Genomic DNA, 18,927 nt, shown 5'->3' on the forward strand with positions numbered 1-18,927 from the left:
CTTGAGGAGATCAAGCATGTCGAAGTGGAAACGGTCAAGCAGGTGAGACATGAGAGAGAGGTGTCAGTGGAGACTAACTCCTTGGAGAACAGCAAGATCATAGAAGATGACATTTCCAACGGGGTGATGAGCAACGGCATCGACACCGAATCGAGCGACGATGACGGCGAAATCGATTCCCAGGGAGAAGAGGGAGCTGCAGATCAAACAGGTGGCCTTCTGATGCATGGACCGACATCCTCTTTCAAGCAGGAGCAGCATAGCCATAAGAAGAAGAAGGCATTGCTGAGAAAATTCGGGAGCATGCTGAAGAAGAAAGCTCACTTCACCAAGTTGAACAATCATTCCTAGCCAGCAGCCTACCAAACTCAAACTTCTGTGTGGATAATGCCAACGACTCTGTGAATAATTCTACTAATGTGGTAGTATCAGGTCCAGGTGTGAACCATATTAGTAGTGTCTCTACTATGTCGAGGAAGCCAATTGTATCCCACTTATTTAGTTATTTCTGTACCTTGACAGCACATTCATGATTCAGCAACCATTCTTTCAGATGCTAAATGCCAAACTCAAAATCGTTTTCAGAGATGTGTTATTCCATGAATCATGTTCTGGATTGCAGCCATGCGCATGATGGACAAGAAAGCTCACTTTCACCAGGTTGAGCAATCACTCCTAGGCTGCTAGCCTACAAAACTAAAGCCTTGACACCTTAAATTTTTCATTACTTTCCTATTTAAATTTTTAACAACTTTCAACTACTACTATGGTAGTAGCAAGTGCAGGTGTGAACCACACATGAGATGAGTATCTGTGTCCACTAGGCAGAAATAGAGAGAAGCCAACAGTATTGTATTTCTATCCCTGTCATTTAGTTACCTTTTCTCTATCTTGACAGCCCATACAGGGTTCGCCAAAGCATTATTTAAGAGGCTACATGCCAAACTCAGAATCCCCTTTTTGGGAAATTGCAGTATCATGCATGTTCTTGACCGTACCTATAAGAGTATCTAGCACGATAAGAGTATCTGGCAGGTTTCCATTTTTGTTATTTTTACAAAAGGTTTTACCTTAATTTTAAGTAATGAAAACCCTGAATATTTATCAGTATATGCTGGGGATAACTATAACCTCTGGCCGGTGTACTAGTGCGCAGAGACAAGAACTGCCAACCGAATGGAAAACTAGCTCAGATTGTACTATTATTATTCTCAAAAATAAATATAACACGCACTGTAACTTCCATGGAAGGGGACTTTGAGGTAGCAGTAAAGGAAGGTTTAGTTCAAGTTGCGCAGGAAAGGGAAGCTGGCATTAAGACTGAAAAGTGTTACCATAGGATGCTGGGAGGAGCTTCAGCATCTAGCGTCCAGCCCAGGTCAAAGATTTCTGCACCACCCAGGATGGATGGCATGTCCCTGTCCTCTCCAGCTGCATAAACATCTCAAAGGATTAAGATTTAGATGCCTCTTCGGCCCATTCAATGGGTTGATAGTTAGCTTATGGATGCACGCCCGTGGTTTTGTCCTCCTGTTTATATATTTTTTATTCATTAATTTGATATTTGCTGAAAAATATCTGGACCAGCCAGCAGCACGTTGTTGCCCGTCAATCAAACAACAGCAACCAAGCAAGCGGATGAATAGATAAACATGTCTGTGCGGACCAAAGCACATCGCCATCATCATCTCTGAGCCTTTTCCCTTATATTCTTCGTTCTCTTTTGGAAGTGCACGCTGATTTCTCCACAAGAACAAAGAGATTAAAGAGAACATAAGAAAAAACACATGATGATGAGACCATGACAGCCACTTCACTTTGTTTAGTTTATTTAGCTTAGTGCCAGATCAACAGACTTGCTTGCAACACACAGTTTAGTCTACTGTCCATGCAGGTGCCCACACACACGGCACCAGGTTGCGCATTTCAGAAGTCAACTGTTCTTGAGAAAGATACAGATAGATGATCTAACTGAAGCTTACTGGAATGTTCCCTTGATTATGTGACTAGAGATATGTCTGCATAATTGCCAGAATTTTCAGCTGATTGGGCGGTTTGAGATATGATCAAACAAATTGTTCTCCACAGGGACACGCCATGACCTGTTCAGCTTATATATGACTGAGCATAGATAGTTCAGCCAAAATTTTGTTAACATCTCTAGATTCCTTATTTCTTTCAGTTATTCAGCCTAAAACTTCACAAGTACAATAGGGCAATATTGATTATAAGAGGTGTTACTCTCCTGGTGCTTTCAGAACAGAAATAACCAACTTGGATGAAGCTATAACGATTTCATACACTAATCTAGAGGAGACTTCAAGCAATCCCTCAGCCAAAAGAAAATAATGTAACATATCTACCAGCAGATCTTTACGGTTACAACATGTAAGAACATTTTGAACACTTATAAGCTAACCAACATGAAATGCATGGTTGCTACCAATAATAAACTTGAAAAATATGTACAGATCAGAACTGACAGATTGTGATTAGAGAGTTCTGCTACTATGTTACAGCAGTGATGAGCACATCAGTACATTGCATAATCATTTCTTTCAAGACAATTGAGAGATTGTTGCTCTACTTACCAGCTAAAATAGCCAATTATTCATAAGCACAATTTACCATTCCAATAGGTGAATGGTGAAGTGATGTAAAACCAAACATTGCATCTTACGAGTAATGTCAGCAATCAAATTACAAAAAGTGTGAACATCTACAGTCACACAGGTTTGATTTATAAACAGTAGGCTATGGGAAGGTTATCTTCATCAAAAACATGTTTTTAGGATGCATAACATGCACTCAGAAGTCTAAGCAAAGTAAGTCTAGTTTTCTATATACAACAAATCAACAATTATATTATGCATACAACAAAGCAATATGTGACCAAAGTTGTGGAGCTACCCGTCTGCTTCAAAACACTGAAGTCATTCATATGCTACTATCATGCAGATTATCAGTAATAATGCTAACTATGCTACTATCTATAACAATGTTATATTGTACATAACACATTGGAAGTCAATAAAATTTCAAGCCAGGCCAACAAACTAAGCCAATTATCTCATACATGAGCATGTTTAGCGCAAGCTAGCATGATAGTCTCAAAAGGAAATAGGCATACCATAGATGACCCCGCTCTGATAGTTGATTTCCATATTAGCTGGTCTATGGCATATCAACAAGTTATCTTCCATCTTGGAAATATAAATAGAAGGAAAAGGAAAATTATGTTCCCTGAATAGGTATAGCAACAGCAATCATAAACAAAATGAAAGAGCTAAACCTTCTGGAACTAAAATTACAATTACATGTTTCAAACCTATCCACTCAAGAATCTAAACTACGACATTCCCAGTTCATCCTGTCCTGACCTCCTTTTTGCATCTAAGAAAGTGAATAAATGGAAATTTTCCCCAGTTATACAATTACAAATATGCAACCAACAGCCTTTACCGAAGCCTTACAGGTTGATGCTCATGGTGCCAGCAGCAGATAATTGTGTCGAGAGCTCGAACCCACCTGTTTCCTTCCACCTCCTGCCGACGAACCCATTGGCATCACCGTCGCTACCTCCCTAGCGTCAAATGTTACACGGCCGCCTGCTTCACAGGGCGGCTGCAGATCCAAGCTACATATCTCTCCACCGAGGGCTGAGCATGGGGAAGAACCCGGACGGCGAGAGCAGGCCCGACGGCGACTGCGGGAACCACAGCCCGGGCGAAGGCGGCGGCATGGGCCCAGGCCCCAGGATCCCTGTCCCCGGCAGCGGCGACAGCAAGGGGAAGTTGGGCGAGGGCTGCTGGTACCCCGGCGAGAGGAGCGGGTAGGGAGACCTGGGCGTGGGCGAGAGCAGGTTGAGGAACCCGGTGGGGGAAGGGAGGATCCCGGGCGACGGCACCGGCGGCGGCGGCGGGGGGTACGGGTGCTGGTGCTGCGGAGGGCCCCGGCCGCCAGCGGCGGCCGCGGCGTGAGCGTGCGCGGCGGCGGCGGCCGCCGCGGCGGCGCCTGGGGGCGTGGCGCTGAAGAGGGAGTTCTCGAGGATGCGCATGTAGGCGGAGACCGGGGAGTCGGCCCAGGCCGGGCCCGGCGGGGGCATGGGCATGTGGTGCGGCGGCGGCGGGCGGTGGAAGGCCGGGTTGTGGCTAGGGTTGGGCATCTGGTGGTGGTTGTGGTTGTGGACGGGAGGGGGCCGCGCGACGGGCGTGGCGATCGGGGGCGGGCGGATCTTCTGCAGGCGCATGGAGGCGGGCTTGGGATGTTGATGCAGCTGTTGCTGCTGGAGAGGGGGCGGCGGGCGGTGCGCGTGGTGGGGAGGTGGAGGGGAGGGGGTGCCGGCGGTGAGCTGCTGGACCATGTCGCGGAAGTGGTTCTTGCTGATGTTGTAGACCTGCGGCTGCGGGTGCGGCGGGCGGGCGGGCTGGGCCTGCTGCTGCTGCTGCTGGGGAGGGGGCGGCGGCGTGGCCTTGCGGATGTTCCGGCCGAGCTTGTTGACGCCGAGGTGCTGGTTGTGGCCGCCGCCGCTGCTATTGCTGCTGGTGCTGCGGTCCATGACGGCGGATCGGCGGTGGATTTGGCGTGGGCGGAGGAGCGGGGCGGAGGTGGGGGGAGGAGAGGAGGACGGGAAGCACACGCAATGGAATTCGTTACTAGCAAGTTGCAGCGTGGGTTTCTTTGACTTTGGTGGCGCTCACCGCTCGCAAGGCCGACACACACTGTCTTGTCTCACCGCATGACTCATCAGTGCGTCGCCTGTTTACTATAGAACGTGCTAATCTCTGCCCTGCACCAGTTAGCTACTGCCTGGAGAGGTCGGGAACGTCAGCTACTACTTGCAACCCATTCTCACCGAGACGGAAGATTTAGCTTAACCTTTCAACTGTAATCAAGAAGAATGATCATGACATCTCACAAACTCTACGCTCAGTCATTGACAAGATTTACCTGGCGTGAGCGTCTAAGCCTAATCATGGTAACCACATCGCCCCGCCACTCCACGAGTCCGACCTCGCCATGGATAAAAGCCCGGACGCTCTGGCTGCACCGAGTTTCAAAATTTACTTGTGGGGTTTTTTTTTTTCTGTCATTGGCCGAGCTTGGTAGGCTAGATGGATTTTAGAAGTCAGCCCGTTTGAAAACGAACTTCGGACAACTTAAAGCATCTCCAGTCTCGTTCCTCAAACCATCTTCAAAAGGAATTTAGAGCACGTCGGTCAAAAAACCGTTTTCAGCCGCGTCCCCTGAAGTCTCTTTTTGTCTGGCGCGGTCCGATACGGTGTCCGGCATCCCGAGCCCGTCCCCGTCCCACAAGGGACGCTCCGGGCATGCTAGACACGACGAAAAGCGAAGCGGGCTCCCACCTGTCGGCGACTATTTCCATAAACCGTTGGTTCGCGCCTTTTTTTCTTATCGCTCCTTCCCTCCCGCATGTAATATCCCAGGATTTGGGGTTACAAAAAAATAGATGAAACAGATGTGTGCATTGCATTCATGCATAAAAAATCCGGGTGATTTTCGCGCTTTAAAGTAAAACAGTCACAGTAATTGAAGTTTCACTTGACCTTGGTGGAATTGAAGTAGCTCATCAAGTCCAGTGCTATAAACCTCAATGTGACTTTGCTAAAACCTTGTTTTTTGTAGAGATGATTTGATCTAAGGAATTAGATCAAATGGAATTAAAACCCACACAATAACATATTAATCAAGGATCAACTACTTGGTCTTATTCAAGATCATAACATGGTATTCCTTGCCATAACTTATGAACATCCATTTAATTGGAAATCAAGTAACAATAATTGGAGAAATCATTCTTCACTTATCTTTTCTATGTCTTAAACCAATCCATGATCCTACCATGAACCTCATGATATTCATTTTACTTCATTTTTTGAAACATAACAAGGAGATCAACTCTAGAAGTATATATTCTTCTCTATTCCAAATTATTATACATCAAACCTAGAGAGGTGCGAGTTTTATATTATTTATTAGAGAAGCAATGCCAACTTTGAACTAAACCTTGAATATATATCCAATCATTCACACCATCATCTTTAAGGAGAACCCTAGGGTATTATCCAAGATTTGCTCTAGAAAGAGAACCCATTTATGTTAACCCTAGATATGATGATCACATCATTATCTTTGGAACATAATCTTGGGATAGTATTCAAGTCATTCCCAAGTAGGAGGATTCATACCAATCTTACTTATACCTATTTAAGAATAAAGGACAACCTTTGACCTAAAGGATTGGGAGATAAATCATTCCATCTTGGAGTGGTGAAATAACCAAATATCAAATGGAATACTATCATATCCATGAATTGTTAAAGTAAGAGGAAATATCAGGAGTACACCATAAACCCTAGAATAACTATTACTATGTGAGAGAGCTCAAGCTATGGTGTTACACTCAAGATAGTTGAGGCAACATTTGGATTTGAGGGAGAGAACTACCCATATATCTAGATGATTTAGTCATCCTTCATTGAGATGAACTCTAAGTATATATCTCAGGTATTCTCCTGGGATATAACTAATGATGTAACCATAGCCATGACCACACAATAAATTATAAAGGAGGTATTATAACCAAGTTGATCAAAATAATACTTGATCTTAGAAGTGAGAAACCCAATTCATGAGAGATACCTTAGGAAGCCAAAAACCTTGATCATTATAGATTGAGTAATGATCATAAACCCTAAGAAATTGAGGTAGAGATATTAAGAATAAGTTGATCATGATAATGCCATGATCATACCTTGGAGAATAGAAGAATAAGCCATAAGTTCAATCCTATATGATAAGTAGATATCATTCACCACATGAAATTATAGGGAGATCACTAGTAATCAACCCAGGCTTATATCTCAATCCTAACTTGTGAATCACTTGGTGATCATAAGTAGAGCTTGATGGCGTGTAACTCACACGTTCGTTGGGAACCCCAAGAGGAAGGTATGATGCGCACATCAGCAAGTTTTCCCTCAGAAAGAAACCAAGGTTTATCGAACCAGGAGGAGCCAAGAAGCACGTTGAAGGTTGATGGCGGCGGGATGTAGTGCGGCGCAACACCGGGGATTCCGGCGCCAACGTGGAACCTGCACAACACAACCAAAGTACTTTGCCCCAACGAAACGGTGAGGTTGTCAATCTCACCGGCTTGCTGTAACAAAGGATTAACCGTATTGTGTGGAACATGATTGTTTGCGGAAAACGATGAGAACAAGTATTGCGGTAGATTGTATTTCGAGTAAAGAGAATTGGACCGGGGTCCACAGTTCACTAGAGGTGTCTCTCCCATAAGATAAACGAGCATGTTGGGTGAACAAATTACGGTTGGGCAATTGACAAATAAAGAGGGCATGACCATGCACATACATATCATGATGAGTATAGTGAGATTTAATTGGGCATTACGACAAAGTACATAGACCGCCATCCAGCATGCATCTATGCCTAAAAAGTCCACCTTCGAGGTTATCATCCGAACCCCTCCGGTATTAAGTTGCAAAGCAACGAGACAATTGCATTAAGTATGGTGCGTAATGTAATCAACAACTACATCCTTAGACATAGCATCAATGTTTTATCCCTAGTGGCAACAACACAACACAACCTTAGAACTTTTCGTCACTTGTCCCGGTGTCAATGCGAGGCATGAACCCACTATCGAGCATAAATACTCCCTCTTGGAGTTACAAGCATCTACTTGGCCGGAGCATCTACTAGTAACGGAGAGCATGCAAGATCATAAACAACACATAGATATAACTTTGATAATCAACATAACAAGTATTCTCTATTCATCGGATCCCAACAAACGCAACATATAGAATTACGGATAGATGATCTTGATCATGTTAGGCAGCTCACAAGATCCGACAATGATAGCACAATGGGGAGAAGACAACCATCTAGCTACTGCTATGGACCCATAGTCCGGGGGTAGACTACTCACACATCACACCGGAGGCGACCATGGCGGCGTAGAGTCCTCCGGGAGATGATTCCCCTCTCCCGGCGGGGTGCGGGAGGCGATCTCTCGGATCCCCCGAGATGGGATCGGCGTTGGCGGCGTCTGCGGAAGGTTTTCCGTATCGTGGCTCTCGGTGCTGGGGGTTTCGTCACGGAGGCTTTAAGTAGGCGGAAGGGCAAGTCGGGGAGGGGGCACGGGGGCCCCACACCATAGGCCGGCGCGGCCAAGGGGGCCGCGCCGCCCTAGGGTTTGGGCACCCCGTGGCCCCACTTCGTTTCGTCTTCGGACTTCGGAAGCCTCGTGGCAAAATAGGCCCCCGGGCGTTGATTTCGTCCAATTCGAGAATATTTCCTTACTAGGATTTACGAAACCAAAAACAGCGAGAAAACAGAAGCGGCACTTCGGCATCTTGTTAATAGGTTAGTTCCGAGAAAATGCACGAATATGACATAAAGTGTGCATAAAACATGTAGATAACATCAATAATGTGGCATGGAACATAAGAAATTATCGATACGTTGGAGACGTATCAGCATCCCCAAGCTTAGTTACGCTCGTCCCGAGCGGGTAAAACGATAACACGGATAATTTACGGAGTGACATGCCATCATAATCTTGATCATACTATTTGTAAAGCATATGTAGTGAATGCAGCGATCAAAACAATGTATATGACATGAGTAAACAAGTGAATCATAAAGCAAAGACTTTTCATGAATAGCACTTCAAGACAAGCATCAATTAAGTCTTGCATAAGAATTAACTCATAAAGCAATAATTCAAAGTAAAGGCATTGAAGCAACACAAAAGAAGATTAAGTTTCAGCGGTTGCTTTCAACTTGTAACATGTATATCTCATGGATATTGTCAACATAGAGTAATATAACAAGTGCAATAAGCAAATATGTAGGAATCAATGCACGGTTCACACAAGTGTTTGCTTCTTGAGGTGGAGAGAAATAGGTGAAGCTGACTCAACATTGAAAGTAAAAGAATTGTCCTCCATAGAGGAAAAGCATCGATTGCTATATTTGTGCTAGAGCTTTGATTTTGAAAACATGAAACAATTTTGTCAACGGTAGTAATAAAGCATATGTATCATGTAAATTATATCTTACAAGTTGCAAGCCTCATGCATAGTATACTAATAGTGCCCGCACCTTGTCCTAATTAGCTTGGACTACTGGATCATCACAATGCACATGTTTTAACCAAGTGTCACAAAGGGGTACCTCTATGCCGCTCTGTACAAAGGTCTAAGGAGAAAGCTCGCATTGGATTTCTCGCTATTGATTATTCTTCAACTTAGACATCCATACCGGGACAACATAGACAACGAGATAATGGACTCCTCTTTTATGCATAAGCATGTAACAACAATTAATAATTTTCTCATTTGAGATTGAGGATATATGTCCAAAGCTGAAACTTCCACCATGGATCATGGCTTTAGTTAGCGGCCCAATGTTCTTCTCTAACAATATGCATGCTTAACCATAAGGTGGTAGATCGCTCTTACTTCGGACAAGACGAACATGCATAGCAACTCACATGAAATTCAACAAAGAGTAGTTGATGGCATCCCCGAGTGAACATGGTTATCGCACAACAAGCAACTTATTAAGAGATAAAGTGCATAATTACATATTCAATACCACAATAGTTTTTAAGCTATTTGTCCCATGAGCTATATATTGCAAAGGTGAATGATGGAATTTTAAAGGTAGCACTCAAGCAATTTACTTTGGAATGGCGGAAAATACCATGTAGTAGGTAGGTATAGTGGACACAAATGGCATAGTGGTTGGCTCAAGTATTTTGGATGCATGAGAAGTATTCCCTCTCGATACAAGGTTTAGGCTAGCAAGACTTATTTGAAACAAACACAAGGATGAACCGGTGCAGCAAAACTCACATAAAAGACATATTGAAAACATTATAAGACTCTACACAGTCTTCCTTGTTGTTCAAACTCAATACTAGAAATTATCTAGACCTTAGAGAAACCAAATATGCAAACCAAATTTTAGCATGCTCTATGTATTTCTTCATTAATGGGTGCAAAGCATATGATGCAAGAGCTTAATCATGAGCACAACAATTGCCAAGTATCACATTACCCAAGACATTTATAGCAATTACTACATGTATCATTTTCCAATTCCAACCATATAACAATTTAACGAAGGAGAAACTTCGCCATGAATACTATGAGTAGAAACCAAGGACATACTTGTCCATATGCTACAGCGGAGCGTGTCTCTCTCCCATAAAGTGAATGCTAGGATCCATTTTATTCAAACAAAACAAAAACAAAAACAAACCGACGCTCCAAGCAAAGCACATAAGATGTGATGGAATAAAAATATAGTTTCGGGGGAGGAACCCGATAATGTTGTCGATGAAGAAGGGGATGCCTTGGGCATCCCCAAGCTTAGACACTTGAGTCTTCTTAATATATGCAGGGGTGAACCACGGGGCATCCCCAAGCTTAGAGCTTTCACTCTCCTTGATCATGTTGCATCATACTCCTCTCTTGATCCTTGAAAACTTCCTCCACACCAAACTTAGAACAACTCATTAGAGGGTTAGTGCACAATAAAAATTAACATATTCAAAGGTGACACAATCATTCTTAACACTTCTGGACATTGCATAATGCTACTGGACATTAGTGGATCAAAGAAATTCATCCAACATAGCAAAAGAGGCAATGCGAAATAAAAGGCAGAATCTGTCAAAACAGAACAGTTCGTATTGACGAATTTTAAAATGGTACCAGACTTGCTCAAATGAAAATGCTCAAATTGAATGAAAGTTGCGTACATATCTGAGGATCACTCACGTAAATTGGCATAATTTTCTGAGTTACCTACAGGGGAAAACAGCCCAGATTCGTGACAGCAAAGAAATCTGTTTCTGCGCGGTAATCCAAATCTAGTACTTACTTTTCTATCAACGGCTTAACTTGGCACAACAAAACACAAAACTAAGATAAGGAGAGGTTGCTACAGTAGTAAACAACTTCCAAGACACAAAATAAAAACAAAGTACTGTAGGTAAAAACATGGGTTGTCTCCCATAAGCGCTTTTCTTTAACGCCTTTCGGCTAGGCGCAGAAAGTGTGTATCAAGTATTATCAAGAGACGAAGTGTCAACATCATAATTTGTTCTCATAATAGAATCAAAAGGTAACTTCATTCTCTTTCTAGGGAAGTGTTCCATACCTTTCTTGAGAGGAAATTGATATTTTATATTACCTTCCTTCATATCAATGATAGCACCAACGAGTTCGAAGAAAAGGTCTTCCCAATATAATGGGACAAGATGCATTGCATTCAATATCCAAGACAACAAAATCAACGGGGACAAGGTTATTGTTAACGGTAATGCGAACATTATCAACTTTACCCAAAGGTTTCTTTGTAGAATGATCGAGCAAGATTAACATCCAAATAACAATTTTTCGGCGGTGGCAAGTCAAGCATATCATAAATTTTCTTTGGCATAACAGAAATACTTGCACCAAGATCACATAAAGCATTACAATCAAAATCTTTAACCTTCATCTTAATGATGGGCTCCCAACCATCCTCTAGCTTTTTAGGAATAGAGGCTTCGCGCTCTAGTTTCTCTTCTCTAGCTTTTATGAGAGCATTTGTAATATGATGTGTGAAAGCCAAATTTATAGCACTAGCATTAGGACTTTTAGCAAGTTTTTGTAAGAACTTTATAACTTCAGAGATGTGGCAATCATCAAAATTCAAACCATTATTATCTAAAGCAATGGGATCATCATCCCCAATGTTGGAAAAAATTTCAGCAGCTTTATCACAGGCAATTTCAGCAGTTTTAGCGGTTTCGAGCGGTTTCGCGCTTTGCATTAGAAGTGGAAACATTGCTAACACCAATTCTTTTATTAGTATTAGTAGGAGGTGCAGCAACATGTGTAGCATTAGCATTACTAGTGGTGGTAATAGTCCAAACTTTAGCTACATTCTTCTCTTTAGCTAGTTTTTCATTTTCTTCTCTATCCCACCTAGCACGCAGTTCAGCCATTAATCTTATATTCTCATTAATTCTAACTTGGATGGCATTTGCTGTAGTAACAATTTTATTATGATGATTTTCATTAGGCAAAACTTTTGATTTCAAAAGATCAACATCGTCGACAAGACTATCGACTTTAGAAGCAAGTATATCAATTTTCCCAAGCTTTTCTTCAACAGATTTGTTAAAAGCGGTTTGTGTACTAATAAATTCTTTAAGCATGGCTTCAAGTCCAGGGGGTGAACTCCTATTATTGTTGTAAGAATTCCCATAAGAATTACCATAGCCGTTGCCATTATTATAAGGATATGGCCTATAGTTGTTACTAGAATTGTTCAGGTAAGCATTGTTGTTGAAATTATTATTTTTAATGAAGTTTACATCAACATGTTCTTCTTGTGCAACCAATGAAGCTAATGGAACATTATTAGGATCAATATTAGTCCTATCATTCACAAGCATAGACATAATAGCATCAATCTTATCACTCAAGGAAGAGGTTTCTTCGACGAGAATTTACCTTCTTACCTTGTGGAGCTCTTTCCGTGTGCCATTCAGAGTAGTTGATCATCATATTATCAAGAAGCTTTGTTGCTTCACCAAGAGTGATGGACATAAAGGTACCTCCAGCAGCTGAATCCAATAAATTCCGTGAAGAAAAATTTAGTCCTGCATAGAAGGTTTGGATGATCATCCAAGTAGTCGATCCATGGGTTGGGCAATTTTTAACCGAGAGATTTCATTCTTTCCCAAGCTTGAGCAACATGTTCAGTATCTAATTGTTTAAAATTCATTATGCTACTCCTCAAAGATATAATTTTAGCAGGGGGATAATATCTACCAATAAAAACATCCTTGCATTTAGTCCATGAATCAATACTATTCTTAGGCGAGAGATAGCAACCAATCTTTAGCTCTTCCTCTTAATGAGAAAGGGAACAATTTTAATTTTATAATGTCACCATCTACATCCTTATATTTTTGCATTTCACATAGTTCAACAAAATTATTAAGATGGGCAGCGGCATCATCGAACTAACACCGAGAAAATTGCTCTCGCATAACAAGATTCGATAAAGCGGGTTTAATTTCAAAGAATTCTCTGCTGTAGTAGCGAGTGGAGCAATAGGTGTGCATAAGAAATCATTATTATTTGTGGTTGTGAAGTCACGCAACTTAGTATTTTCAGGATTGGCCATTTTAGCAACAGTAAATAAAGCAAACTAGATAAAGTAAATGCAAGTAACTAATTTTTTTGTGTTTTTGATATAGCAAACAAGATAACAAATAAAGTAAAACTAGCAACTAATTTTTTTGTATTTTGATTTAGTGCAGCAAACAAAGTAGTAAATAAAACTAAGCAAGACAAAAACAAAGTAAAGAGATTGAGAAGTGGAGACTCCCCTTGCGGCGTGTCTTGATCTCCCGGCAACGGCGCCGAGAAAAGAGCTTGATGGCGTGTAACTCACACGTTCGTTGGGAACCCCAAGAGGAAGGTATGATGCGCACGAGCAGCAAGTTTTCCCTCGAGAAAGAAACCAAGGTTTATCGAACAAGGAGGAGCCAAGAAGCACGTTGAAGGTTGATGGCGGCGGGATGTAGTGCGGCGCAACACCGGGGATTCCGGCGCCAACGTGGAACCTGCACAACACAACCAAAGTACTTTGCCCCAACGAAACGGTGAGGTTGTCAATCTCACCGGCTTGCTGTAACAAAGGATTAACCGTATTGTGTGGAAGATGATTGTTTGCGAGAAAACGAGTAGAACAAGTATTGCGATAGATTGTATTTCGGTAAAGAGAATTGGACCGGGGTCCACGAGTTCACTAGAGGTGTCTCTCCCATAAGATAAACGGCATGTTGGGTGAACAAATTACAGTTGGGCAATTGACAAATAAAGAGGGCATGACCATGCACATACATATCATGATGATTATAGTGAGATTTAATTGGGCATTACGACAAAGTACATAGACCGCCATCCAGCATGCATCTATGCCTAAAAAGTCCACCTTCAGGTTATCATCCGAACCCCCTCCGGTATTAAGTTGCAAAGCAACGAGACAATTGCATTAAGTATGGTGCGTAATGTAATCAACAACTACATCCTTAGACATAGCATCAATGTTTTATCCCTAGTGGCAACAGCACAACACAACCTTAGAACTTTACATCATCTGTCCCGGTGTCAATGCGGGCATGAACCCACTATCGAGCATAAATACTCCCTCTTGGAGTTACAAGCATCTACTTGGCCGGAGCATCTACTAGTAACGGAGAGCATGCAAGATCATAAACAACACATAGATATAACTTTGATAATCAACATAACAAGTATTCTCTATTCATCGGATCCCAACAAACGCAACATATAGAATTACGAGATAGATGATCTTGATCATGTTAGGCAGCTCACAAGATCCAGACAATGATAGCACAATGGGGAGAAGACAACCATCTAGCTACTGCTATGGACCCATAGTCCAGGGGTAGACTACTCACACATCACACCGGAGGCGACCATGGCGGCGTAGAGTCCTCCCGGGAGATGATTCCCCTCTCCGGCGGGGTGCGGGAGGCGATCTCCTGGATCCCCCGAGATGGGATCGGCGTTGGCGGCGTCTGCGGAAGGTTTTCCGTATCGTGGCTCTCGGTGCGGGGGTTTCGTCACGGAGGCTTTAAATAGGCGGAAGGGCAAGTCGGGGAGGGGGCACGGGGGCCCCACACCATAGGCCGGCGCGGCCAAGGGGGGGCCGCCCCGCCCTAGGGTTTGGGCACCCCGTGGCCCCACTTCGTTTCGTCTTCGGACTTCTGGAAGCTTCGTGGCAAAATAGGCCCCTGGGCGTTGATTTCGTCCAATTCCGAGAATATTTCCTTACTAGGATTTCGAAACCAAAAACAGCAGAAAACGACAACGGCACTTCGGCATCTTGTTAATAGGTTAGTTCCAGAAAATGCACGAATATGACATAAAGTGTGCATAAAACATGTAGATAACATCAATAATGTGGCATGGAACATAAGAAATTATCGATACGTTTGAGACGTATCAGAATCCTACCACATCTACATTCCACTTATTCCTTAATTAAAGAACCTAAGAAAACCTTAGAGTTAAACTCCATACTTTATATGGTGAGAAACTATTCATCCTTATAACCAAAGTTAACCATAAAAGAACCATAGCTACCCTAGTTACTTCAATGATAGATTAAAGATAATAATAGAAAACCACTGGTATAAGATAGAACCAATTCTTAGATCCTTAGTAACTAGAGGAGCACATGAAATATTAAGTAAGTAACCACCTTATCGTGGAAAGTGGAGATTAAACCCTAGCCAATGCAATATGGTGTCATCTCATATCTATAACTAGAATTGCATCCTCATTAAAATTTTATACTTCAATTCATGAACATAAGAAAACATTGTGCTACATTTTATGATTAAAACCATATGTGTAGTGATCAACCATTTATCTTTGTAACCAAGATCAACCATGATGGAAACAATACCTACATAGATACATTCAAAGATAATGATAGTATTAACCTTCAAAAAAGGGGGTTATAATAGAAATTATAAAACCCTAATACATTGGTGCTCACATAAAATCATACGTAATTGACCAACTTCTCAAATATGAAGTCAAGTCCTAATAATAACTCCTAATTGCAATAAGGCTCACATATATTAAATGTTTGTTCAACAACAATGGAGTAATGCATTTATCCTTTTAATAGTCCTAATGAAATTCAAATATTCAAATACCTTCTATGTATCACATGATTTAGATTTGAATTAAAACAGAATTATAAAACAGAATTGAAAACAGAAAATAAAAATGGAAAAGAAAAAAGATAGAAGAGAGGGGCTTACCTGGCATATCAGAGCAACCCAGGAGGAGCCCAATTCGCAGCCTAGCAACCAAGCCCCGCAGCAGGCTGTGGTCCAGCCCAACACCAGAAACAACCCAAGCATCATACCCCTTTGTCAAAAGATCTGGGAGGGGGTCGTCCTCATCCCCTTCCTCGTGCATGGAGGCCAGCGCGACGCCGTGGCCATCTTCACCTCGTCGCTGTCGATCTCTCCTCGTCCGATAGCATGACGAGGCGTGCCTCGAGCCCTATAAGAACCATGGACGAAAATCTAGCTCCGTTTCCCTCTCTCTCTGCTCCAAATTCATCCATACCGAAACCTACTCACCGGTCGATTCTCGTCGCCGACGTCTGGAGTCACCTCGAGCACCACCGTGAAGTCTTGGAGCTTCGTCTATCCTCCAGCAACCTCCTCGTCGACGCACGCTTGCCGGGAAGTCTCGAGGTCATCGAATCGCGACATCAATTCCTCACCGGTAACCACTAGTCGTCGTCATTCACCGTCGATAGAGACCTCCCCGAGCCTCGATGACCATACCAACGCGCTCCTGGTGAGCTCGCGGTCCTCTCAGCACCCCCGCCTTCCTTAATTACGTCCTTCATCGTCGCCGCATAGTGCGTCTGCGAGTGCCGCTGCTTGATGTCTACGGGTGCTTCTATTCTTGTAGACAGTGTTGGGCCTCCAAGAGAAGAGGTTTGTAGAACAGCAGCAAGTTTCCCTTAAGTGGATCACCCAAGGTTTATTGAACTCAGGGAGGAAGAGGTCAAAGATATCCCTCTCATGCAACCCTGCAACCACAAAGCAAGAAGTCTCTTGTGTCCCCAACACACCTAATAGGTGCACTAGTTCGGCAAAGAGATAGTGAAATACGGGTGGTATGAATAAATATGAGCAGTAGCAACGGCACCGGAAAAGTGCTTTGCTGTCCGGGGCTGGCGTGTAGTTGATGGTGGTAATATTGCGGACAATACGGATGCGAGTAAAACGAGTAAACAAGCAGCGATAGCGATATTTAGGAACAAGGCCTATGGATCATACTTTCACTAGTGGACACTCTCAACATTGATCACATAACAGAATAAATAGATAGATGCTAGACTCTACACTCTCTTGTTGGATGATGAACACCACTAAGCTGTGTAGGATTACACGAACCCTCAATGCCGGAGTTAACAAGCTCCACAATATTCGATGTTCATATTTAAATAACCTTAGAGTGCATGACAGATCAACATAACCAAACCAAGTACTAACATAGCATGCACACTGTCACCTTCATGCTACGAAAGGAGGAATAGATCACATCAATACTATCATAGCAATAGTTAACTTCATAATCTACAAGAGATCACAATCATAGCCTACGCCAAGTACTACACGATGCACACACTGTCACCATTACACCGTGCAGGAGGAATAAACTACTTTAATAACATCACTAGAGTAGCACACGAGATATATTGTGATACAAAACACATTGCAATCATAAAGAGATATAAATAAGCACTTCACTATGCCATTCATAACGGTGAATAAGTATTACGTGAAATATAGCCTAAGAGACCCACACGGTGCACACACTGTCACCTTTACACACGTGGGACAAGGAGTCTCCGGAGATCACATAAGTAAAATTCACTTGACTAGCATAATGACATCTAGATTACAAGCATCATCATATGAATCTCAATCATGTAAGGCAGCTCATGAGATTATTGTATTGAAGTACATAGGAGAGAGATGAACCACATAGCTACCGGTACAGCCCTTAGCCTCGATGGAGAACTACTCCCTCCTCATGGGAGACAGCAGCGGTGATGAAGATGGCGGTGGTGTCGATGGAGGAGCCTTCCGGGGCACTTCCCCGTCCCGGTGGCGTGCCGGAACGGACACTCCTGTCCCCCAGATCTTGGCTTCGCGATGGCGGCGGCTCTGGAAGGTTTCTCGTACCGTGGCTTTTCCGTATCGAAGATTTAGGCCAGGGACCTTTAAATAGGCGAAGAGGCGGCATCGGAGGGGGTACAGAGCCGCCACACAATAGGGGGGCGCGGCCCAGGCCCTGGCCGCGCCAACCCCATGTGTGGGCCCCCTGTGGCCCCTCTCTGGCGGCTCTCGAGTGTTCTGGAAGCTTCATGCAATCCTAAGATGCTGGGCGTTGATTTCGTCCGATTCCGAGAATATTTCCTTACTAGGATTTCTGAAACCAAAAACAACAGAAAACGACAGCGGCCCTTCGGCATCTCGTCAATAGGTTAGTTCGGAAAACGCATAAATATGACATAAAGTATGCATAAAACATGTAGATATCATCAATAATGTGGCATGGAACATAAGAAATTATCGATACGTCGGAGACGTATCAGCATCCCCAAGCTTAGTTTCTGCTCGTCCCGAGCAGGTAAACGATAACAAAGATAATTTCTGGAGTGACATGCCATCATAACCTTGATCATACTATTTAAGCATTTGTAATGAATGCAGCGATCAAAACAATGGTGAATGACACGAGTAAACAATTGAATCATATAGCAAAGACTTTTCATGAATAATACCTTCAAGACAAGCATCAATAAGTCTTGCATAAGAGTTAACTCATAAAGCAATAAATTCAAAGTAAAGACATTGAAGCAACACAATGGAAGATTAAGTTTCAGCGGTTGCTTTCAACTTGTAACATGTATATCTCATGGATAGTTGTCAATGCAAAGCAATATAACAAGTGCAATAAGCAAGTATGTAAGAATCAATGCACAGTTAACACAAGTGTTTGCTTCTAGGATAGAAGGAAATAGGTAAACTGACTCAACATAAAAGTAGAAGAAAGGCCCTTCGCAGAGGGAAGCATTGATTGCTATATTTGTGCTAGAGTTTTGGTTTTGAAAACAATAAGAGAGCATAAAAGTAAAGTTTTGAGAGGTGTTTGTTGTTGTCAACGAATGGTAGTGGGCACTCTAACCCCCTTGCCAGACAAACCTTCAAAGAGCGGCTCCCAGTTTATTTTATTT

The 18,927-nt window shown here is 42.8% G+C and overlaps 1 protein-coding gene across 1 annotated transcript; it reads right to left on the bottom strand.

Annotated features, from left to right (window-relative positions):
• Positions 1-3,292: 3,292 nt before the first annotated feature.
• On the bottom strand, positions 3,293-4,725 carry LOC124646589 (protein HAIKU1-like). The gene has a single exon (XM_047186692.1). It carries the CDS (start codon positions 4,556-4,558, stop codon positions 3,638-3,640), a length of 921 nt encoding a protein of 306 aa, XP_047042648.1. The 5' UTR covers positions 4,559-4,725; the 3' UTR covers positions 3,293-3,637.
• Between the last annotated feature and the right edge of the window lie 14,202 nt (positions 4,726-18,927).

The sequence above is a fragment of the Lolium rigidum genome, chromosome 4 (assembly GCF_022539505.1).
Source record: "Lolium rigidum isolate FL_2022 chromosome 4, APGP_CSIRO_Lrig_0.1, whole genome shotgun sequence".
Taxonomy (NCBI): Eukaryota; Viridiplantae; Streptophyta; class Magnoliopsida; order Poales; family Poaceae; genus Lolium; species Lolium rigidum.

Excerpts from the sequence above, each read along its gene's own strand:
- LOC124646589 (XM_047186692.1), bottom strand. The coding sequence starts at position 4,558 with ATGGACCGCAGCACCAGCAGCAATAGCAGCGGCGGCGGCCACAACCAG.